Here is a 23,395-nt window from a genome sequence, read left to right as displayed (position 1 = left end):
ATTACATCTGACAGCAATTTAAAATCATTTTTCCCCTTTGTGTGCAATCCAATCTCATCCTCACGGAAGTCAACGAGCACTTTGAAAGTGTAGCGGTGGGGCTGGGTTTTCACCTGGATTAAGAGTCCCCAGACCGCAAGCCGAGCGCCACCAGGAACAGGCGAGCCCTTTCAAAGGGGGCTGCATCAAACAAGCTAGCTGCATATTTCTCCGAAGAAACAGTGCTTCAGGTGGCAAACGTCTGCTTTTGTCGCCGTGCGTACCACGGCATGGACAGGCTGCCGTGGCTGCCTTCGCTCGAGTGGAGCGTGACTGCTCCTCATGCAGACGACAAGGTGACATGTGCTGTTGCTGCTGCCACAACGATACCTAAACACAACTCCCAGGCCCAGTGAGGGGCCCGAGCAACAAAATCCAGGCATCCCAGACCCAGATGGACTGGCGACAGGAGCGAGACTTCCCTGTTCAAAAGAAAGGGACAAGATTTTAAGTAATCCAGTTTTCTGTTGATCCTGTGCATCTTGGTAACTATCTCAGTGATGGTGTATTGATTCCAACGCGTGCCTGCTCTTACTGGAATCAACAGTGAAATTTCAACTGCTCCGTTCAAAGCGGGGCTGGATCGTAAGGAGTAACACTGAATTGCGTGTTTGAGTAGTGCTGGCGATGCAAAATACATACAAGCTACAACAAACGTTACACTTGTATGAGCTCGAGACCATTATAAAAATCCCAAAAGAAAGAAGTGAAAAGCATCAGAAGATAAAACTAGGTCACAGTGCTTCAGACTTCACGGTCTGGCTCCAGTGACCGTCCTCATCTCCAGCAAACGAAGAATCTCTGAAACCAGAATGAACTTTTGAGCCTGCATCCAGTGTTTGTTAAAAACCTTGAGCTGTGTTGAAAACCCAACAACCTGCAGTGTGTGAGCCACGACTTTGAAAACCTGTTGGAGATAAATACGCAGGAGACGGGCTGAAGACAAGGCGCAGCATCGTACTCCTGCGTGTCAGGCTGTAAATCGAATCGTGGGGGGTGCGCGGCTCTGAACGTAACCCGGTCTCCTCAGGCGTGAGGAGACTCCACCTTGGTGCCCTCTTTGGAGACCGATTTGTGTAACTTCACGACCAACGATCGTTCAAACGCCCTCCCTTCGTTTCACATCACTGGAGGCACAAAAATGTTTCATGCTTGCCCAAGGTCACGCCGTGACTCACTCAGAGAATTTCAGGGCTGCTGTCATTGCTGCCCTGAACCAGGCTCTCCCAATTGCTCAGACAAGTAAGCGAAAAACCGTAGGACCGAACTTCTTTTCACCTGACATCGAGCAGTTCTCTTCCCGAGAGATCTCGAGCGTTCAGGTGGGAGCTGGAGGCTGCTCAGTTACTCGCCATCACCTGCTCGCTCCGGGCTGAACGGCACGGGCGGGAGGAAAACAGAGCGGCGGGGAGAAATCTCTGCCCCGAAAGGCGAGCGGCGGCCGCAGCCCCGGCTCGGCGAGGGACCGGCACCCTGCGGGGAGCGCCGTGCGCCGGGAAAGCTGAACCCGGGCAGCGGCGACACACGCGAGAACGGGAAAGGCCAGCCGACAGCCAGCGCCAGGCGCAGCGCTCCCCGGAGACGACTTCACCTATTTCGCGGTAAAAAAACCGCGCGTCGCTGTCGGCGGGGGTGGGAGGAGGGCAGGGGGCCGGCGGCACCTCGGCTGCCCCCGGCCCCGCTCCGCCCTGCCCGGGGCCGGGGGAAGGCGCGGGCTGCGGGAGGGGCGGGAGCGCACACAATGGCCGCGCCGGGCGGGGACGGGGGAGGCCGCCGCCGGTTCCCCGCGACGGGACGGGACGGGCCGGGGCGCGGGGGGGGGGGCGGGGCGGGCGGCACCTGGCCGCGGCGACCGGGCCGGGCCGGGCCGGGCTGGGCCGGGGCGGGGCGGGGGGCGGCAGGCGGCTTCCGATTGGCCGGGCGGCGTCGCCCCGCGGCGGCGGCGTTGCGCCGTGCCTGCGCGCCGGCCGGGAGCGGCCGCGGCGGTGTCGCCGCCTCACGGGTCGCGGAGCGGCCGGGGCCGCGCGGCGGGTGAGAGGCGAGCGGGGCGGCGAGGGAAGGAGGGAGGAAGGCAGGGAGGGACGAACGAACGATGGACGGACGGACGGACCGGCCCCGCCCGCCCCGCCAGCCGCTGCCCGGCGGCGGGAAGGGGATCCCCCGCCTCAGCCGGGGTCAGGTGCGGGGATGCCCGGGGCCGCCCGCCGCAGGCCCGGCGGCACGTCGCGGTTGACCAGGCAACGGAGCCGCGGAGGAATACAGCGGCGCGGCCGCCGCTGCGGAGGAAGGGGCGGGGGTGTGGGAGGTGGGGGGGCGCCGCTTTCTTCTCCCGGCGCCCGGGCGGGGGCAGGCGGGCGGCCTCCGGCCGCCGGGCGCCGCGTCCCTCGGGGGCGGGCGGGGCGGGGTCGGGCCCCGGCGGCGGGCGGTTCAGCTCCGCGCTCCTCCGCAGGGCGCGCAGCCGAGCGCGGGGCGACCCCGGCGGCTCCGGGGCGCTGGTGATGCGGGCACCGAGGAGGGGCTGAAGGCGGCGGCGAGGTGGCGACCATGACGGTGTTCAGGCAGGAGAACCTGGAGGAGCACTACGAGACGGGCGAAGACCTGGGCAGGTGGGTGCGGGCCGGGACGGGGGGGACCCGCTGGGAACGGCCCCGCGTTGCCTTGCGGACCCCTCCAGGGCTTCCGAAGGCGGGGGAAGGGGGTTCGGTCCGGAGCTGCGGCGCGCTCGCTGTGTTAATGCGGGTGAGATGGGATCTGGGGCTTGGGGCGGTTCCCGGTTGGTGCCTTCTCGGCTTGGTGGTGGCCCTGGCAGCGGTGGGGTGCGCTGGTGGCCGGCCGGGCGGCTGGAAGGGCGGTGGACTTGCGGGAGAGAAGGTCACGTTACGTCGGTGGCGAAGGACTCCTCCGTCCGTATTTCGCTCTCCAGTGACGCGGCTGAAGAACCGGGGTGAACTCTGCGGTGGTGTTGAACCCATGGTGCCGCGGTGGAGGTGGCTTTCCAGGCGCCGCGGTGGGACCGGGGGTGCGTGGCAGAGCGCTGCGGGTGAAGCTCTGCCCTCCTGAACCTGGGCTCTCCGGTGCCGAGCGGTGACTGCTGCTTGCCGCGCTGTGAAGAGCTCGAGCTGGTAGTCTTGCCTCGTTTTCTCAGTGCTTTCTGTGTTTTAAAGCTGTTGGTTTAACCCTGGATTCTGTTCCGTGCGAGTCCTGCTCGTTTTCCTTCCCCCTTCTTGAAGGGAGAATCCAGTGGCGTTCTAGCATGCTGCTGTGGCAGAATCCTCTTCTAGTGTTGGTCAGGGTGCTTTCAAAGCTTGGGATCGGTGTTTAATTACCACAGGGCAGCATATGTGGGGCAGAAGGTCCCGTGTCTGCTCGTGGGACCCTTCACTGGAAAGGCAGTAGAAAAACACCACTGCTGCCTAAAGAAAACCAACCAAGCAAGCAAAAAGCCTCCGCATTATCAGAGAGTTCATTGGACTGTATTCAAAATAAACTTCACCCCGCTTATGTACGAGCTTGTTGCTGCGACTTGCACAGGTACGTGATGAATGCGTGCTTTTATTTTCACTGAGTGTTCTGGGTTGGGTTTTTCCTACATCTAGAATGACAGGCTGTGCTGGACAGCAAAGTCATATCAGCTTATTGGATATCTTGTGCTAAACACGCAGCTTGTGTGGATAGGGTGTGCTAAACTGTAAGTTTAGATTGTGTGGTCTAAATATTTTGTTTGGACACAGAAAATTGTTTGGTATGATTTCCATCCTTTTTGGCAAGAGCACAGAAGTGTTCTGAAATTCAGGTTTAGGTTTCTGAACTCTTAAAAATAAAACTGTGTTTGTGCGTACAGACAGTGATATTTAGTTTAATTTATAGAAGAAAATAAAGACATGGATCTAGAAATTATCTGTCATGTTTTCTCGGGGTTCTTCAGTGACAAGATGAAATCAGTATACTGGTGTTGAAATTGCTAAGGTTTACATAACCCCCCTTGTATTTATCTTAAAGGGAAAGTGTCAACAGAATGTTTAGTCCCCAATACATATTTGTGAAATATAACAATTGCCCTTAGGCCAGACACATAAGAAATGTTTAAATATACGGGGATTTTTCTGAACAAACATGCTTTGGAAGTCATGTGTTAGCTCCAGAACGCAGCAGTGTTTCATTTTTACAGTACGGGGAAGTGCAAACAAACAAACAAAAAAAAAACCCCAAACTGAGTTTTTCAGATGAGCAGAATAGTATGTAATGGAGTTCAGTATAAAACTGGTATATTGTGATCAGTTATAGACCAGGTATTACACTACCGAGGCTGTTTTTATTAATATTGAAGCTGTGTAAGCTTGTCATGCAGTCTAAATCCATAATATTTTAAGAATTTAGAAGGATGTTACACTCTGCTCTCGTTTTTCCTTGGAAAGAACCTCATCAATTTTATCTACTTTTGTGAGAAAATACCAGCGGATGGTAAAACATTGTTAAATGTTTGTCAGGACTTTTGCTTTAAAAATGGAACGTGGTTATTTAAGAGGGCCAAAGCTTTCATGTAAGTATCACTTTGAGAAACTGGGATTATTCCACTGCGAAGTGTTGCCGTAAAACCGTAAGAGTAAGCATATCTCGGGACAGTTGTTGTATGGTTTAGTTCAGTGGAATTTTTAGGTTCTTTTTAAATTTCTAGAGTTGCTTGAAATACCCTCTTGTAAATCCCATCGCTCTCCGTTCCCGTGTTACCCCTTAGGTAGGTTTCTCACCCTTATGTTTGCATTTAAATGGAGTTGCAAATTTCAACCCTGAGGCTCGAAACTCAGAAAGCAGTGAATATTAAAAACATCTTTGACTTTGAAATTTCTTGTGTTCATTTGGGAACCCAAATTGTGATTTAATACTTGAGCTAAGCAATGATGGAAGGTTGCATTTTGCAAAATCAACCTATTTTCCCCCTTCTTAGGGAATAATTCTTTTATTTCCTCTTACTTAGCTGCAGTCATGCAGCAAACAAGGTGAGTAAATGAACAGATGATTTTTTTATTGACAGAGGTGTGTTTGAATGAATGGATCCTGAAGTTCCTAGGCCATCCTGCCTTTTGAGAAAGCTCAGTGAAGATGGAAATACTCTGGAATTTTAATAATCTTCACTACTTTCCCTTGTAAATTATTTAGCAGTCTTTACTACCTTATAATACTTCTGTTAGTGACTAGAATAAAAAGTCATTTGAATAAGAAAGTGATCTAAGGAAGGTGTCTTGAAGAAAGTGAATGGGTTGTGTAAGTTAAAATATTGATTGAAACTGATAAAGGAGTTTTAAATATTGCTTGACATAAAACCTAGAGTTGTTGGAAACAAAAGAAGGGGTGTGTGCCTGGACTGAAAAAAATGCATGTTCTCATTTTCTGGTATTTCACAGTGCCTTTGCATAAAAAGCAGTAACAGTCCTCGTCCTTTTACTGAAATATTTTGAGTTTTATTTCATCCTTTGGTTTGTTTTGATTTATGCCCGGGGAGAATAAGAAAGAAGGAACTTGGGGTTGTGAATACTGACAGGATCACCCTTGTTTGTCTTGCCTGTGTGATTTCTTCCAAGAAGTTCGTGGCTGTTCAAGTTGGTTTATCTTAAGCTTTTGTACCGAAACAGTGTTCTGAGACTTGTGGGTCAAATGTTGTCTTTAGCACAGAACATGCAAGAAGGTTGTGCTCTTGATCGTTGTGTACGTGGGCATTGCGTACACTGTTTCTCCCATCTTACAGATTTGAAGTGATGCATATTACTTGCATTGTTCGGATGCAGGCTGCCTACAGATGTGTTAAGTAGTCATCCAACCATGAAATTTCAAGGGCTGGTAGGCATCAGGAAAGAGCAACAAATTTAGTAAAGCTGTTTTTTTCATTTTAATTCTGCCCGCTGTTGCAGGCGGTGTGACTGTGCATCTTAAATACCCTGCTGCAGTGCTTTTACTTCAGCTCACCCAGAAGACAGGAATTCAAGTCCATCAGTGTTAAAAACCTCACCACGCTGAGCACGCGAGTAAGGACCTTGAGACCGGATCAGACTAATCAAAACGTGTTTTTTTTTTTTTTTTTTACCCTGCTGTGACTGGCCTTACTTTGGGAGTTGCTACAGTACTGTGAGAAATGCAGCGTTGCTTGAGTAATTATAGGGAGAGGTATGGTGTAGCTGTGGTATGGATATGTACGCTGTCTGGTTATGTGAATTGAAGGAATTTAGCTCCTGATCTTACAAACAGCTCCCTCCTCCTTCACCCCCTACCCTCCTGTTTTTTGGGTTTTTGTTGTTTTTTTTACTTTTCTTTAAACATTCATGTGTTTCCTAAGAGAGATGCAGATTGTTGAAATAAAGGTTTGGAATTGAAGAATGGTATTTGCATTGCACTGTGCTTTGCAAATTTTGGGTTCTTGTTGATTAAAAATGCAGGTACAGGTGTCTAACAATTTTAAACTTAAGCTTGTTTGGACTTACAAACAAGCACTCACTAGGGAAACACTTGCAACTCGTTGAAGAAAAGCTGTGATGAATCTCAGCAGTTTTCGAAACTTGTCTGTTTCTGCTTGGTAGCTCGCTAAGCAGAGACGCTAACAGTAAAATGCAGTGAGCTAACACTGCTGTCTAAGGTATCTGATTGCTTTATCAGTTGTGAGAGAAAAGTGCATACAGTAACATGCTGAAGGTACCGGTAAGAGAGAACAGGGAGTTGGGCAAATGTGTGTTTACAATCTAAAAAACATTCTCTTACCTTTGAGTGTTGAGTGAAAAGAGTTTTGTTCTTCCCTTTTTTTCCCCCTGGATGCTGGAAACTGATTTCTGTAGTAAGCAAGGAGTATGTAGGCAGTACATACATATATATATACGTATATAAATATATATATATATAAATATACGTATATATATAAAAATATGCGATATGTGCATGTATGTATTTTTGGTTATTCACATACCAGTTTTCAGAAACACTGCTTTTTAGAACTGCAGAGGCTGTCTGTCATCTATCCAAACACCGTAACTGTAACTACATTGCGCTCCTGTGTTGGGAGGAAAGTAGAAACACCAAACAAAAAATACTTGGATGGCAACTAGAATTTGAGCTTCATGGTGCTTTTCAGGCTTCACAACCTAAACTAATCTTGCTAACTAGCCGATGTATGAAAATTGTGTGAGTATTGTCAAGCTCCACTGTGAGATGTATAGGATGTGAAATTCCTTTGAGGTGATACTTCCTTTCAGAATGGTCATGTCTAATACCCGTGCCAACAGTCTTTAAGTGGTGTAACACTTTTTTTCTATGAATTGTCAGATTACAAAGTCACATGGGGAGCAATGTAAAAGATGGTCTGGTGAGGCTAGAAGTATTGCAAGTAAGGTGTAAAATTTTGAACTGTGTTACACTGAAATTTCCGATTTCTGTTTTCTTGGATTTTCTTGCTGTAAGCTCATCTCCATTTCTCCATTAAAAGGCATGGGTTAACCGTGCTTTCCATACAGAGCTACAGTGGTTAAGTATTGCAGATGCAGAAGGTGCAAACCTCTACGGTACCGTTTCCTGTGTTATTTGTACGGGCACAATAATAAATACTGCAAGGGTGGAATTCACTTGCAGTATTTATTCACATGCTTCTATAACTACATGTGTGCCAATTCCAGTAGAAAACGATAATTAATTGCAGTCAATTGAGTGGACTGTATGACTTTTTCAGGGACAAGGACCTGGGGAGGAACCCTGAAAACATTTGCAACAAAGCCGCTGTTTGAGCAAGAAATCCGGTTGGTTGATTGGTGTCTTTGCGTGCTGCTTTTATTTTTTTTTTTTTTGAGTAGTTGAAAATTGTGAAATTCAGATTACAGGAAAGAAATATTTCTGTGCTGTTTGTGAACCACATAAATGTTGTATCAGTCTTGTCAGCTCTCAGAGGAGAAGTTGGTTATTCCACACTTGTCTGCAAGGCCTGGCCCTGATGGATGTGTGGGTACTGAAAAAGGCGGCCTTTTAACTGGAAAGCGTGGTGGGAAGAATTGTTCTGCATCTCGAGTCACTTTACCTCCCAGCAGTGCCTCAGAATGCCTCCTTTTCGCAAATGCATAATAACCTGCGAGCTGCTGATTGCACAGGCTGCGTGAGGCTGTCACCATACAGTGTTACTGGTGACAATTAATGCCTTATGTGCTGAGAGGTTCGCTGCATGAAAAGCACAAGAGGCGCAGATGCTTTTGGGGTAGAACTGCTTGGTCCTGCTTACTTTATTCCTTGCTCTGCAGGAGAATAATGCCTGCTTTGTAGGTCTTTTAAAACGAAGTGTAATTAAAACTAGAGCTTGCTGATTATTCTGTGCCTTCAGTTTAAATGCACAAATCTGTGTAAATCTAAACTAATCAGGAAGCAGATAAAAATGCTTGTCTTTGATTTCTCTTCTAGCCAGGCTCAGGGAGGCACTATCAGTACCGGAGCTGGTATGTGAGGGGTGTGCTGAAACTTTCATTCCGTCTTTCCGGGCTTTGCTTTTTTGTCCTTCTGTGTTTGTGGGGGCCTTTTGGTGTTTCTTTTTTTTTTTTTTTTCCTTCCTGTTATCTCCCTTTACAGATGTTTGAGTATGTCGCTTCCTCTGCTGGAACTGTGTGTACTGAACAGAAATTGGCCCCTTTAGCTTAGGAAAAGGGAGGCTGAGGCCGTGTTTTCATGAGAGCTGTGTGCCAAGCTCAGTCCACGCTGTCAGTGGCTGAAAGGAGCGGTATCACTTTCTCCTGCTGTGTGTTTCTGTGTGGGGTTTTGTGTTTTTTTTGATGCAGCGGTGCTGTCAAAGGGGAAGAAAACCACCTTATATCTAATTTGTGGCAGCAGTGCACACTCAGATCAGCTGAAAGCACTGTGAAATCTCTGCCTGTGTGGAGTTGTGATTGCCTCCATAAATCTGCCTCAAGTTAAATATGTAGGAGGGACAGGGATAGAGTCGTGTTACTACAAAGGCAGAACATAAACTGACAACAAGGAAGTTAAGGTGGAAATTAGGGGAATGACAGATGGTGCAGTGGTTCTGGAGTAAGCTTGACAAATGGTTGTTGCAGTCGGTCACGGGTATTCAAAGGTATATCAGTTCTTGGAGGAAATTGCGTGTTTCCTGTGAGATCCACAGCTGGGCTTAGTGGCCGGGCGTCCTTCTGGTTTTAACTGGCTTGGCTGGTGAACCTGTGCAACTTGTGGGTAAGATTTTATATTCTGAAGGAAATGTGCAGTTACGGAAGTGGCTCAGTAGTTTCTGTTTCCTGCATGGTAGTTGCTTGCGTAGGAGCTCTATCTCAAAGACTGTTGTTTCTCAAACTGCATTTTGACCCTGTTGCAGGAAGGTAGGTGGCGCAAAGGAGAGTTATCCAACAAACCTGAAAAGCATTTGTCGACTTACTATGCAGCGTAGTAGATCCTGCTTAACCATCACTGCTTCGTGGCTGAGCTAAGGGGAAGGTGAGAGAAGTGTGGACAAACCGTAAAGATCTTCAAGGCTAAACTGTTTCGTTACTTGTCTTCGCTACGCAGTGAGTTTTGGAGTAACATAAATGATGTGAAATTTAGTAGAACAGGGTACAAGGGCCTATGCCAAGGAGTCTAATACAGGTAATGTTGTTAAACTCTTAGATCTCATCACTTAGGGGGTGACACGGCATGAGTGGACCCTGCATGTTTTGGTCAGTGGTTAGGTGACATTCCTGCTGGTTTTCGTGCGGTTACAGAACAGGCTGATACCAGAGCTCAATTGCAGGGGCAGCTATCTCCCCGTATCCCTGTACAATACGTTGCAACACCCTCAGTTCCATGGTTCCATTTGCTACTGTTCTGTTGTACAGTGAAGAAGACATGTTAAGGTGGTGAAGCTCTGGGAAGAGGCTTTTTTAAGAGGGGAGACTTAAGGCTTTGACACATTAAGCCTTGCACCACAAAGCTTGGAGTGGTATAATTTCTAAATACACTGGAGGAAAGAAAATGCTTGTGGAAACAAACATTTCAAAACTAGATTTACATTTACAGCGTCCACAGATGAATCTGAAGGCTGGAAATTTATAGGCTGCTTGACTCCAGGAGAGTGAACTTTGGGACTTGTCTTTGAAACGAAACCAGTGTGAACAGGGAACCTAAATTGTATCAAGATAGAGTTTGTAAGATTAAAGGAGAGGACTGCATGATACTACCCTGCAAAAGGAGGCACCTGCTAAGGATACAGTCATTGTAGATACCTTAAATCAGTTTTAACTCTCTCTTTCAAAGTTTCCAGGCATATTGTAGTCCTTAAGAATGTTGTGCTTTTGTACTGAAGGTATTCTGTTTTTAGTGTGGTCATTTTTTTTCAGTTGTGACACACTGATGGCAGGGAGAACGTCTTGTAATAGGTGCTTTTCATCAAAATCCAGAATAGTTAATATCGATTAGGGTTGCTGTAAAACACCACACTGACTAATCCACATCACAGAATCACGTACATGATGGTCTGCAACTTTATACTCTTGATTTTGTTGTTTTGTTTCCTTCCCATTCCTCCCTCCTGATTACACGAGTGGATGTGACAGACAGTTTCTGCTTCAAGAGGCAATACAATTGAGGAGGAAGCATCACTGCACAGCTGCCCAGACCACGCGGGTGTGTGGACCGCCAGCAGCGGGGACCTTGCAGTGCAGCAGCGTACCCCTCTTTACTAGGGCAAGTCTTGCCCAGTATAGCCTGTTTGTTTGTTAGGAAGCTTAGATGGTCTTGCCTGTGTGTTCATAAAGAAAAATGTCTCATAGTGGATGGTCAGAAACATGAGGGGACATATCCAAAGCTTGGAAGAGGTCACAGTGTGAATTGTAACTGTGTGTACAACCTGAATGAAAAGTATAGTTTAATGGAATTTTCAACCGAACTGGAGGAGTGAGCCTTTGGAAAGCAAAAAAAAAAGTGCTTTGGGCAGTAGTGTTCTGTCTGTGCACTTCTTGCTTGAACAGGATACGAAGTTAGCCTGTAACTGAACTGGTGTACTGGCAGTATTTTATTTCGACTGTATCTTTATTTGTGAGCAGTTAGTTATTAATGAGCAGTTAGTACCGTGTTTCTAAGCTTTCACAAGTTATTAGAGAAACCCTGCTTTCCGCCTGGTGTGTAAATTGGCTTCTGCACTCTTGTCCCCTTTCTCAGTTTTTTCCCAAAGAAGTATCTGTAAGTAGTCGTCCTAAGGCTTGAGTTACTGGGTGGGTGTGCCTGTGGAAGCGCTCACTTTGAGTACCTGCTCATGTGGCATGGGAACTGACAGCAGAGGGACATCTTCCCCAGGTCACACGGGCTCCTGAAGCTGTGGTGTTTTGAAGTTGTTACCCTTACCGGACAGAGAAAGGGTGTTTGTTTTCTGGAGTGTTTGGTGATTTTTAACTGTCTTGTGATTAGAGAGAAGCGGTCTCTTGTCTCTTCTAGTCTCTGTTTTCTGAGATTTTTAATCTTGTTGACTATTGCAGGGTTGTCTGCAGCTCAAGAGGATTGAACTTCATTGCTGAGATGGTCCTTTGTAATCCTGTGTTTCTAAATTAGACTAAGAAAAACAATGCTTAAAATTTACAATCACGTACTCTGTGTGGTGTGTGTGTTATCTGGTAGTGCACACTTTACTTAGTTATGTAGGTGTAACTAGGTGGAGCAACTTTTGTGTTAATTGATAAGATTGTATTCTGTTCTGGCATGGTTTACAAATAAATTATTCTGCCCGGTTTAATGGAGACTTCAGGTGTGGGCTTCTTCCCCTTTATCCACAGAGGAAATTAGTATTAGCGGGTGTTTTACTTAGGTCTAACAACTCTGTGGCCAAGAACTCAGCACTTTCAACAGCTTCTTCAACAAAACTGGCAGTTTATTATTTTGTAAGAAAAAACAGTACAGGGGAGTCTTGAATGGTAATAAATTTTAGCTTGCTTTTGATACCTTTCTTCTTGCTAAATCTAATTCCTTTATGGGGACTCTTGGCTCCCGTTGCCTGTAACAAAAATGATGCAGATGTGATCCCAGAGATGGATATTTCACCTTGTCTCTTTCTGCTTTCTTCATCTTTCTGTTTTTTTTCTTTGTTTTTTGTGTTAGTTTGGGGTTTTTTTCGGCAAGCATAGACTTCAAACATTATGGTATTGGAGTCAGGACTTTTTTGGTATATTTTCTGTCTGGTGGAATTTTCTTATCTCCATGATCAGGGCTATCTGCGCAGAACTGCTGTTGATTCCATGCAAAAAATAAAGCACATCAGGAATGGCTTAGTTCCTTATGTCTCATCTTTTCTCATTGCTTATTTGGAAGGGCCTTCGGATACCATTTACTTCACATTCCTGTCTAAAAGAAAGATAGCTTTTTCTCCTTTTGTTGCCAGTTATAACATTAGCTGGAGAACAAACCATTCCAGATCATACCTTATAAAGCTGGTCCGATTCTGCTACCCATTTGTTTCCTTTAAAAAGAAGCTTTTACGTTGCTGTCCCTCCGGAGGGTGTGTCCATTCCCTGCCAGCGCTGCTGTACCTGCCTGCTGCCCTGCTGGGCTGTTTCTGCAGGGTGGCTAAACCAGCCCAGTGAGAGGGCCAGCGAGCGGGCGATCCTGCTCCTCACTGACTGTCCTGCGTTCTCCTCCGGTGTCTCCCGTCCTGGCACTGGCACTGTTCCGAGTGCAGCCTGCAAGTGGGAGCAGATCACGGATTGAGCTCTCTGAACTGGGTCACCATGGCCACGTCGGACAACTATCCGCACCAGCCGCTGGCATGGCATAGGAATGCGTGGTCAGAGGGATGGGGAATCCTCTGGCTGTGACGGATGTGTGCTCAACATGCTGACAGGCAGCGTGGACCCCGCGTGCTCGGCATCGGTGCCATGCATGTGTGGCCGGCTTGGGCCACTGGGAAGAGCTGGTCTGAGCTGGGAAGCAGAACCTGACTGCTGATTAACCCTGGACAACAAGGCCGGTGACTGCACAGCCTGGGTATGTGTCCCCGTGGCAGCAGCCGTAGGGTAGCTAGACAAACCCTGCTTTGCGTGGAGGTCAGAGGGGGCAACTTGGAATATTTTTTTAAAATGTTCTGAATTCCTAAGTGGCCGAGCTTGTCTGTGAGAGTGAGTAGTTGCGAACAAAGGCTGAAGAGCTGGGGAAGCAGACAATTATTTGGCTCTAAATAGCAGCTCATAAAACCATAATGTATATGGACAGTTACTAAGGCACTTGGTATGAGATTTGTGTCTGTGACAAACTGCTTTGTTTGTAATGCCATGTCTTCCTAAAAAGCTGTCTTCAGTCAGGGAAAAGCAGGATTTTCATCACTGCCCTTAATTTTTTGGCTTAAATGATACGTTTATAGGTTGTATTGTTTGGTGAGTTTCTTAAGTATTTAGCTGACATCAAATTAATAATTGGAAGAGAAAACTCAGAAATTTTCCCACATGAAAAGTTACTCTGTCATCTTCTGTTGGAGTATAAGCTGGAGATTGTATGTTTCTTGTTTGTGCTCTGGTATTGAAAGATTAGTAAGATACCTGAGGATTTTACAGTGATCCTTAGTACCTGATGGGAAGCAGTGAAATGTGTTGAAATCCATTCCACACCTTTAACTCTGTTGTTTCTTGGGAAAGCTGACTTGACACCTGTTTGGGGATTTGCAGTCCATCCTCACTTCTGCTTTCAGTGATTAGATTTTACCCTTTTTCTAGCATTTGGTGAATGATCCATGCCTTATCATCATATCAAATGATTTTTCAAAGATACTGAAAAAGCGACATTTTCTTACATAGCATTGTTTAGTGTATCTAACAGGTGCAGCTGTGCTGCCAATGTCATGCATTTGTGCATTTTTATTTGCAGCCATTCAACATAGATATCTTCCAGAGTCAAAATCTGCATAAAAATACTGCCTAGAGGCACATTGTTGCTGCTCATTAAGATCACGGGTCATATGCTATAAAACAAGGCAGTTCTGAAAAGGTGAAATAAAGGGAAGCTGCTCATTGTGGTGAAAGAGTGGATGACCAAGATCTGATAAGCGCTATCACCAGAGTCTTCCTCCACAAGGTGAAGAACAAACTCCCACCTCAGGTGTGCTGCAGAACCCATTGCTGCAGAAGAGAAGCAGGAAACTCAAAACCTATTATTTATGAAATAGCAGCAACATCAGTCTTTAGCATCGCCAAAATCAAATATTTGTTCAGCTCATATGTTTTAGTATTCAGCCCAGGCTCCTGGTTTAAGAGTTTCTGAGCAAGTGATGACTCAGCTTTTAAGTTCAGTTCTGAGTCAAATGCACGTCACATATCTTTTAACATTTAGCAAGACTAACTTATGATATAATGTTAGTTGCTGAGCTGGTTTTCAAATTTCAATAAAAGTCCAAATGGAGGGGAAAAGAATAATAGAATAATTAAGACTCAAACTCTGTCGTTAAGTACTGGCATGGTATATTGTGTTCTTTATATACATGGGCATGTGCTTAGGCATTGATCCGTTAAGTCTGTGTATGTGCAAGTGCCTTTTTAATACTGTAAATGGCAGTAAGGGTAGCACTCTGCTTGAAAATCTGTGTATTTCTCTGCATTATCCCACCTTCTTTCTGGCTTTTTCCTGTCCATCGTAGATGTAGTTATTACATGAACTGTTTACAAGTGTGAGTGTTCTGCTTTTCATACTATACTGTGGTTTCTGAAAAGGCTTTAGCAGATGCACATGTATTCAGGCCAAATGGGTTTCAGCGAGCTCCAGCCCAAGCATCATTGATAGGCAATGGCTGACATCCAGCTGCCTTGGAAGTTTGACAGCCAAACATATTCCCCCAGCTTTTACATTAAATACCACTACATCTTGGCATGGACTTCACATTGGTGTTTTAAAACACCGTATCTGTGAGCGGACTTCTGTCTGAAACATTTTCATGAGTCCTTGCTTGGGCAAATAAGATAATAGGTAGCTCTTCGCATTCTGTAGTTTCACAATCACTTAGGTGTAAGTGCTTGTGTTAAGAGACCTGAGGCATGGGATCTTCTCACATTTTCACTTTTTTTTTGTTTTTACCATCTCAAGGTTTTACCAGAATGATAGATGTGTGCTTAGGGTGAGTTCGTTTTCGTACTGGTTGTATACATCTCCTTGTATTTGTTGTGCAAGATAATTTCACTAACTTAGGTGTCAGGTACTTTTTTCCCCCACTGCATATTGACAAAAGACCAGCTCCAAAATCCTCTAGAATAGATCAATACTTTTTCCCTTTTGTTGCAGTGTTGTCACGTATGTGTCAAAGGTCAGTGACTTGGAAGTGTTTGTTGAAAGAGGACCACAGAATACCGAGATTCGGTCAATCTGACACTGTGCTTGTGATTTGTGAGCTGTAGAGTACAAATGAGAGAGACAGTGAAAATGTGAAAGTATGGTTTAGCATTGCTGTCGTCTGTATACTAGGAAGTTAAGAGCTCATGGGCTTAGTCTCATATTAATATTAAAAATTAAGAAAAAAGGGATTGAACGTATTATGGAGAAGACTGTTCAAAAATTAACTCTGAAGTTTTCAAACTGTATGTATAATACCTGTGCTCTCAGGCCAAATCGTATTGAATTTATATTAGATGAAGATTAAAAGTAAAAAGTAATCATATGGTAAAATGAATTCTCAGCAAGGAACTGTGAAAAATTGTGTATCTCTTGAGCAGTGAGAAGTTTCACAGCTCCTAAAGAGAGCAGGTCATAGTGTTTAGATATTACACTTTTGCTGACAAAGGAAGAGCCAACAACATGATTTTTCTTTTTGTTTCTTGATAATGTTGTAGCTGCTATTCCTGACTAGGCAATAACTGGATCAGAGAGAAGGAAAGAAGAATGGTGTCTGGCCATTGCTTGGCCTCTTGTATAAAGTTTCAGTGATGTTGATAACTTGCATTTTTTGCCTCGTCTACTGGCACAGTGACAAGCACTCGTGTCTGGTGTTACCCAGGCTGTAGAAGTGAATGTTGGATAGATAATATGAAACTTGAAGACAAGAGCTGAATTGTTTATATACATACAGGAAGCAGGGAGGGTTTTGTCTGTGCCTGTCTGGTGTTTGCGTCTCGCCCACCTATTCTAACCATTCAAAACACTACAAAAAGCAGGAAAGAGAATGTAGTCTTTGTTTGGCTATTTTCAGGCTTAAATAATTCAGTGAACTTCTTATAGCAATCTGTAACGTTGTTAGTATGCCTTTGGTTTGTATTTGCAGTAATTTGTGGGTTTCCAGGAGGACAGAATCATCAAACCTTCAGTAATGCTTCCAACTTTTTTAGCATGCTTTCTTTTCTGAACATCTGCTGCCAACGTAGACCCAGAGTACTTCATTCAAATTTGCATTCCAAAACCCAAATGTGAATAGAAAAAAAAATCTGACATCAGAATTCCTCCTCATGCAAGAGAATCTGTTTTTAAAAAACAGAATTACAGAACTCCATAAAAGCATTTAATGTCTCTTTGTTCTGGTTAACAGCAACACAAATCTGCTTATTTACCTGAGTATTAAGCCACATCAATCCGTTGACAAAAGTGTAATTTAGAATGAACAAGACAGCACTGGTGAGCACATTGATGTAGAGGAGTTCCTTTTTGTTTCTGTGTACAGCTTGTAATTTGGAACAACACTTTTTCTGTTTGTACGCAGATGCCAGTTTTTCAGTGCCAAGAATGTTCCTTTCATATACTATAAAGTTCTAGCAACAGTGCAGCTCCTCTTTCTGGCAAGGGTTTTTGGAAGTGCTTTGTACGTGTAGAGTTGAAATAATTTTTTCTACTCCTTTTCTGCCTCATCTCCTCTCCCACATGCTTTCATTCCTTGACCTTCAGCTTCACGAAACTAATTTTCAAGAGCACGGTTTGACCTAATTGCTTAGTAGAGTATGATCATGGAGAAATCCTGTATATTGTCTGCTCACCCTGTGGTCATAACTTCTTTAAAGTCATGTGCTCCTTTGAAAGAAGACAACCGCATTGATGGGAGGGAGGGCTGTGTGCTGGCGCTGTCTGTGGAGGATTTCGCAGCTGCAGGATCTCTCCTTTCTTTTTCTTCCATTGTCTGAAATACCATTGTCAGTGCCACCTTTTCTTCTTGAAAACCCTTATCCTTCATGCTGCGTGGCATTTAAGAAAGAGACAGAAACTCTTGAATCTGCGCCTGATTGAATCATGAATCTGTACTTTCTTTTTCCATCCAAATGAAAAGTACCTGTGTGTGTGTTTCTGCATGTTGTTCCTTTGAAGGCTGGCGTGCAGGCATACCGTAAATTTTAAACGCTCTGGTGATTTGGAAACAAATAATAAGAGACCGGAAGACAAGTAGTGCAGAAGATGCGATGATAGCTGTTAGCCTCCTTGTTCTGAAAACCTTCAACGCGCAGCAGCAAGCAAAAGTGGTGGGAAGAGAGGGAGCGGAGCTGGTTCTTGCCTGTGTGCTCGCACCCCAGGAGCCTGCAGTGCCTTCCTTTTCTGCACCTCGCTGCAAACCTTCAGCCTTCTTTTCAATATGGTGCTTTCTGTCTAGCTCGTCATGGCCACCTCTCAAAAACCTGAAGCTGTAGGCTGCTGCAGAGTGCGTCCTCCATCTGTTGAAACCTGCGTTTCCTGCCACCCTTTGTTACGGTGATGAACATGGGGCTGCGCTGGGAAAACTCTCTTATAATGCACTTCTGGTTTAAACTCTGCATAATAGTAACATAAATGAGAGTCAAATGAAGAAACGTTTTCTCTGGCTCCTTTGGGAGGCAGATGGAAATTATATCTGACTTCCTTATGTATGTCTACCTGTACTAAAATAAGGCCCAAATTAAGTGAGGGTGTAGGAGTTTTTCTAGCCTATGGAGTAGCCTTGTGATAGGAAAATCCACTTGCAAATAAGAAAGACCTTCAGTGTCAAGTGTAAACTTTTTAAGGATTATTGAAGTTAATGGTCTGAAAAGTCAGGTTCGAGGGAAAAGCATCAGTGTTTCCTAGCTGCTATTGGATTTACTAGCTAAATAAATTAGTTCTGAGCTCCTAGTTTTTCTCTTTTCCGGGAGGACTGATTGTGCTGTTGTAGGAAACTTCTCTATCATTTTGCAACTCCTGCTGAATTCAAAGCTGGTCTGTTGTAGCACTTCGATAGTACCCTTTGTGGTGTCATCATGCCCCTGTGTTTTGAAGGGACAATACACTGAGGTGGGAGAGCCCTTCTGATTGTCACTTTCCGTTGAAAATTAGAATGCAAACTACACTGAATTTTTTGTTTGTGTGTTCCGGTAATAGTTACCCCGTTTTTCTGTCTTTTTTCATAACTTCTTTAAGAAAAAAGTCAGGAACAAAAAGGTGACTGCCCTTCAAATGTCATGTGTGTATTCTACGCTATGTGTTGTCACGGGTGTCTTTTCAAATTAATACTATTCTTTTTATGCAGTTCTGTGGGTCTGTAACTTATACTGTAAAGTTTTACAGCCCAAGGTCCTTGACCGTACAGCCCCAAGTCCTCCTGTGGTAGGTCTTTTGTAGGTGATGAGAGGTAAAGGCAAATAAGAATATATTTGTGAGGGAGCTTACTTGCTGTTTTCTTAAAAACAAGGGTGGAGGGGAAGAGGAAAAAGGCTGTGTGCCTGTTTGTGGGGTCATACAGGATGTATGGTATTTGGGTTTCTGTGCTTGTTTTTTCTTCCCTTTTTACCACACACACAGACTGCGTTGTAATTGGCATGTTTTGAGTGGTCCTGTGTTCAGTAAGTTGCATAAAATGGCTTAATAATAAAGTTCTGTTCCCTCACCCAATTCTTTTGCTCATTTTGGGGGACTATGAAATTTTAGAAGCCTTTTAAGCTGTCTCATTTGAACACATCTTTCTTATTCCTACTAAGTAATGTTATCTTTTATAGTGTTTATGTAGTGGTGGTTTTTCGTACATTCTCAAGAATGACAAACTCCGCTGATGTGGAGAAAAAAAGGTATCTTACAGGAACAGTTTCTCAGCTACAGATAGAGTTGAAACACTGAAAAACGCAAGATAATGTCATGTGATGCTTCTTGAACTGAGAATTGAACCCATCCTTTAGGGAAAGGGGTGAGCTTTGTGGATATGGTTAATATGACCCGGTTGGTGGTTGTGAAATGTGGATGCATGTGTTTGGGTGGCAGGTACCTGCATGGAGGTCGTAGATGGTGCACGTTTATCAAATGCATCATGTAGCCTTACGCTGGAGGGAGAGGAGGTTTACTGTGGTTTTACAGGAGGTATCTGTAACGGCTCTGTGCTTCCGCAATGTGGAACCAGGGCGCTTACTCTAACAAAAATGTCAGAGTAGTGCTGCTCACCTTATCTTTTCAGTAGCTTCCCCATGTTTCAAGGTTGCGCAGAGAGAGGCTGATTAATCTTTGTAAAGCTCAGACCAGGTTGTTAAGTACATTTGACAGCTTGTTTATTATATGTGTAGCTTTGTTTAAATCATTTGTTTTCTACCCTTTCTTCTCCCTTCTCTTTCTTCCTTGTTGTATCAAGGTTCAGTTGTTTCTATATGCTATCAGAAACAACACGTCACTACATTCTGGTCTGTGTCTTGAGTGTTATCTTTGTTTACATTTGCTTTTTGTCCTTTGCACTTCACCAGCTATGCAATCTCAACACTATATTTGCTTCCTGCTGCCAGCTGGATTTTCTCCTTGACTTCATCTCTGAGTGTCTAAATGCACCGTGCTGTCCTTAGTCACTTCATAAACACCTAGAAGTTGGGGTTTTTCAGGATGTTTGTCGTCATGAAAGGATGACAACATCTTCAATTTTAGTCTGACAGCATCTCCCTCATTCGGGAATGATGCTTAGCCTATCTTTGTCCAGTATCCTGACCAGCTCATCTGCCTCAGAAAGTTGTCTTGTGTGGTAACAAGCTTACCTTGATACATGGTGAATGCTTGTCAGTTCATTTTTGCAGAGTTTTTTTATGCAGTCATAGCTGTTTTGACCAAAAGTTACTGGAATACTGTTACTTCGGCTTAAAAAGCAGTCATAAAACAACAGTGAAGCTGGGATCGTTGGTACTAGAAGACATCTTAGAGTGATTTCGTGCATCCATTTTAATTAACATTGCTAATTATTAATATTTATCTTGCTTATCCGTATGTAACTGTTGATGGGAAGTTTCACTTCTCTGTAGCCATTTAGAGTTTTTATTCTGAAAATTGTAACTTTGTTTTTACATAGGGTAGTAAGATCTTGAGAAAAAGATTAGTATATATGTCTTAATGTTTTTCACCCTCAGGTGCTTTTGAGAGGACTCTAAAGGTCAGTTTATTGTCTATTGCTTGTCATTTGTAGTAGCTGCATTGCTTTTAAGCTCTCTTTTTAGGTGTTTAGGATGTGCAGGCTTTTGTATTTTAGCTTGGAGGGGGTTACTCTGAACCTGAATGAAGAACTGTTTCAGAGATGGAGCTATAACATGGCCTTTTTATCTGCTTGTAATGAAGCAACAGTTGAATTAATCACTTTCTTTCTCTGGAGATACCAAAGGTGGTCACAGAATCACAGAATGGTAGGGGTTGGAAGAGACTTCTGTGGGTCATCTCATCCAACCCCCTCTGCCGAAGCAGGGTCGCCTACAGAAGGCTGCAAAGGACCTTGTCCAGGCGGGTCTTGAATATCTCCAGAGAAGGAGACTCCACCACCTCCCTGGGCAGCCTGTTCCAGTGCTCCGTCACCCTCAGAGGGAAGAAGTTCTTCCTCATGTTCAGACGGAACTTCCTGTGCTTCAGTTTGTGCCCATTGCCCCTTGTCCTGTCACTGGGCACCACTGAAAAGTTTGGCCCCATCTTCCTGACAGCCACCTCTGAGATATTTGTAAGTATATATTAGGTCCCCTCTCAGCCTTCTCTTCTTCAGGCTGAACAAGCCCAGCTCCCTCAGCATCTCCTCTCAGGAGAGATGCTCCAGTCCCCTCATCATCCTCGTAGCCCTCCGCTGGACTCTCTCCAGTAGCTCCTCATCTTTCTTGAACTGGGGAGCTCAGAAATGGACACAGTCCTCCAGATGGGGCCTCACTAGGGCAGAGTAGAGGGGGAGGAGGACCTCCCTCGTCCTGCTGGCCACACTCCTCCTGATGCATTTCAGGATGCCATTGGCGTTCTTGGCAGCCAGGGCACACTGCTGGCTCATGGTCAACCTGTCGTCCACCAACACACCCAGGTCCCTCTCAGCAGAGCTGCATGTATGTCCTGCATACAACCTTACTGTTTTCCGTACAAACCTTCCTGCTGAAAATCTCCAGTGTCCAAACTGCACACCAGTACTGTTCTGGGATGAGAAGACCACGTAGTAATGGAGTATATTTGTTGTAATGTGCGTTTCTACTAGATTTTAGGTTACAGAGGCAACTGCAGGATTTGACTGTTTTGCTCACTTTAAAGTGGCCTCCACAACTGTGCAATGTGACCCGTTTGTTTGGTTTCTGTGCAATTTGGGTGCAGTTTGCCAGCAGTGCTGAAATTGTTTGGCGTTAACTTTGCGCTTTTTAACAAACGTGGTTTGGTGCTGCTGCTCCAAAGTTAGTGTAATGAAGTGTCATCTTCTCAATTCTGTCTGCTCAACTTTGTAATTCAGGTGGGAAATCATCTACAGGGAAAATTTTTTGACCTGTTTTGCTTTTTTTGTCTGTATTAATTCAAAAGAGTGAACTTGTATGTCATTTAGGTAATCCATCTCTGTAACTGTAAATTTGACAAAAAAAAAATTCGATGTTTCCAAAGTAGTGTCCCAAATGTAGTGAACTAGCTATAATATATTTCAGCTTTGTTTCTTAACCTGACAGTAATTAATTTTCTGTGTTTGGAAGACACTGAGCACTGTGGTGGAAAGTACTGGAGCTTTAGACTGAACCCCACGTGAGTCCTAGTATATCTCTCCTTAGTCACATCATATCTTGTGACAAATAACCTCATCTTTGTCTTTGGTGGAGCATCTGAAAGGAACTGAAATTTCAGAAAACTATGCTGAGTAACTACTAGTTGCTGAGAAGCAAAAAAAGGAAAAAGAAAAAAGAAAAGGCTGTCATATACCAGTTGCGGAATAGTTCTCTGACTTCTCTGGCTGATGTTAATGATTGGGATATGGCTGGCCAAGCAGAAGACTTGGGTGAGAGATTTTGCTGTCATGAACGAAAACTTAAGGGGGTAGAAAACAAGAAATCTGTAAGTATTTGCAAACAACCTTTTCTTACTCAAAAAAAAAAGTGATGTAAAAGAAGTTGGAGGAAGTCTCTGATCTATTCATGTTCTAGTGTGTCTACTTTTCTAAGGTCTCTCCTGCCTCTTCTAGAGTACTGTGTTTCCAAGTCTAGTTGCAGGGTACAGGGCAATGCTGGCTTGAAGAATTTCAGCTCCTTGCCATTTCATTGTAGGGTGTGCGGTAGCACTTTCCTACACGACTTGTGCGAACACTTACTTTTTAAAGTATCTTTAAACTGGACTGTTGAGCGTTAATGGTTAGAAGTATATTTTGATTTTGTGAGATCAGTTGAAGAGCTGTGACAACAGGAGCAAGTAGTGGGGCGTGTGGGAAGGTAGGTAAGGTGTCCACAGACATTTCTGAAGCAGCTTCACTTTGAGACAGAGGAGGAACATGTTGAGAGACCCTCTCTGCAGCTCCGTGTGCTGCGGAATTGCCACTGTACTAGCCATCCAGCCCAACAGCCACGTGTAAAGTGTATGATATTAATGTGAAAATTAAACTGGATTACAAAAAAATACTGTTTGGGGCAGACTGAGTGGAGAAAATTGTAAATTGATAGTAAATTGCATAGACAAGTCTCCTGTTGTTGTTCTTAGTAGTGCTGCTTTTTATACTAATTTTACATTCTCTTCTGATTTACTTAAGATGTCTGTTTAACGTGTAGCCTACATAGGCTCTAACTTTGGAGCAGAGCTTTAGAATTCAAAAAAGCTTCTACCTTCCCTGCTTTCATTTTTAGATTTCCAATGTTGGCCTTTTTAATGCTACCCTGGAGAAGTTGGCTGAAGGTTATTTCTTCTGCTAGTTGTGTGGCATTACAGCATGAAAAATCATGTGAGGCCGGAAAAAGAGTGACTGTTTCTTGGTGGCAGTCTGTTTTCCACGTGGTTATGGGTTTTCTGCAACGTCTTTGGAGGAGAGCAGTGTCCCTTGTGCTCACTGTAATTCCAGTACCCACTGTATTTGCGGTCATCAGAAGGCTGTGTTTGTGCTTAGGTAGATCTAGCAGTGGCCTCTGCAGCCCACTCAGCAGAGATTACGTTGTCTTTCATGTGGGTGCCGCTTCAAGCCGTTCTGTCATCTAGTTTCCTCTTATCGTCACGTTCCCATCTCTGATAAACCGTCTTCTTT

The 23,395-nt window shown here is 44.6% G+C and overlaps 1 protein-coding gene across 4 annotated transcripts in view; it reads left to right on the top strand.

Annotated features, from left to right (window-relative positions):
• The first annotated feature begins 1,589 nt into the window (after positions 1 to 1,589).
• DAPK1 (death associated protein kinase 1) overlaps positions 1,590 to 23,395 on the top strand; it is a 99,894-nt gene continuing 78,088 nt past the window's right edge. The window contains exons 1-2 of one of the 4 annotated variants that reach the window (XM_075410897.1): positions 1,590 to 1,640; positions 2,489 to 2,645. In XM_075410897.1, coding sequence (XP_075267012.1) covers positions 2,584 to 2,645 — 62 coding nt within the window. In that variant the 5' untranslated portion in view covers positions 1,590 to 1,640; positions 2,489 to 2,583. Of the gene's footprint in view, positions 1,641 to 2,160; positions 2,219 to 2,466; positions 2,646 to 3,474; positions 3,571 to 23,395 lie in introns of those variants that run through there. The other 3 variants (XM_075410896.1, XM_009936440.2, XM_075410898.1) reach the window with 3 other exon arrangements.

This window comes from Opisthocomus hoazin, chromosome Z (genome assembly GCF_030867145.1).
Source record: "Opisthocomus hoazin isolate bOpiHoa1 chromosome Z, bOpiHoa1.hap1, whole genome shotgun sequence".
Classification (NCBI taxonomy): Eukaryota; Metazoa; Chordata; class Aves; order Opisthocomiformes; family Opisthocomidae; genus Opisthocomus; species Opisthocomus hoazin.
This window is presented reverse-complemented; position numbering and strand designations above follow the sequence as displayed.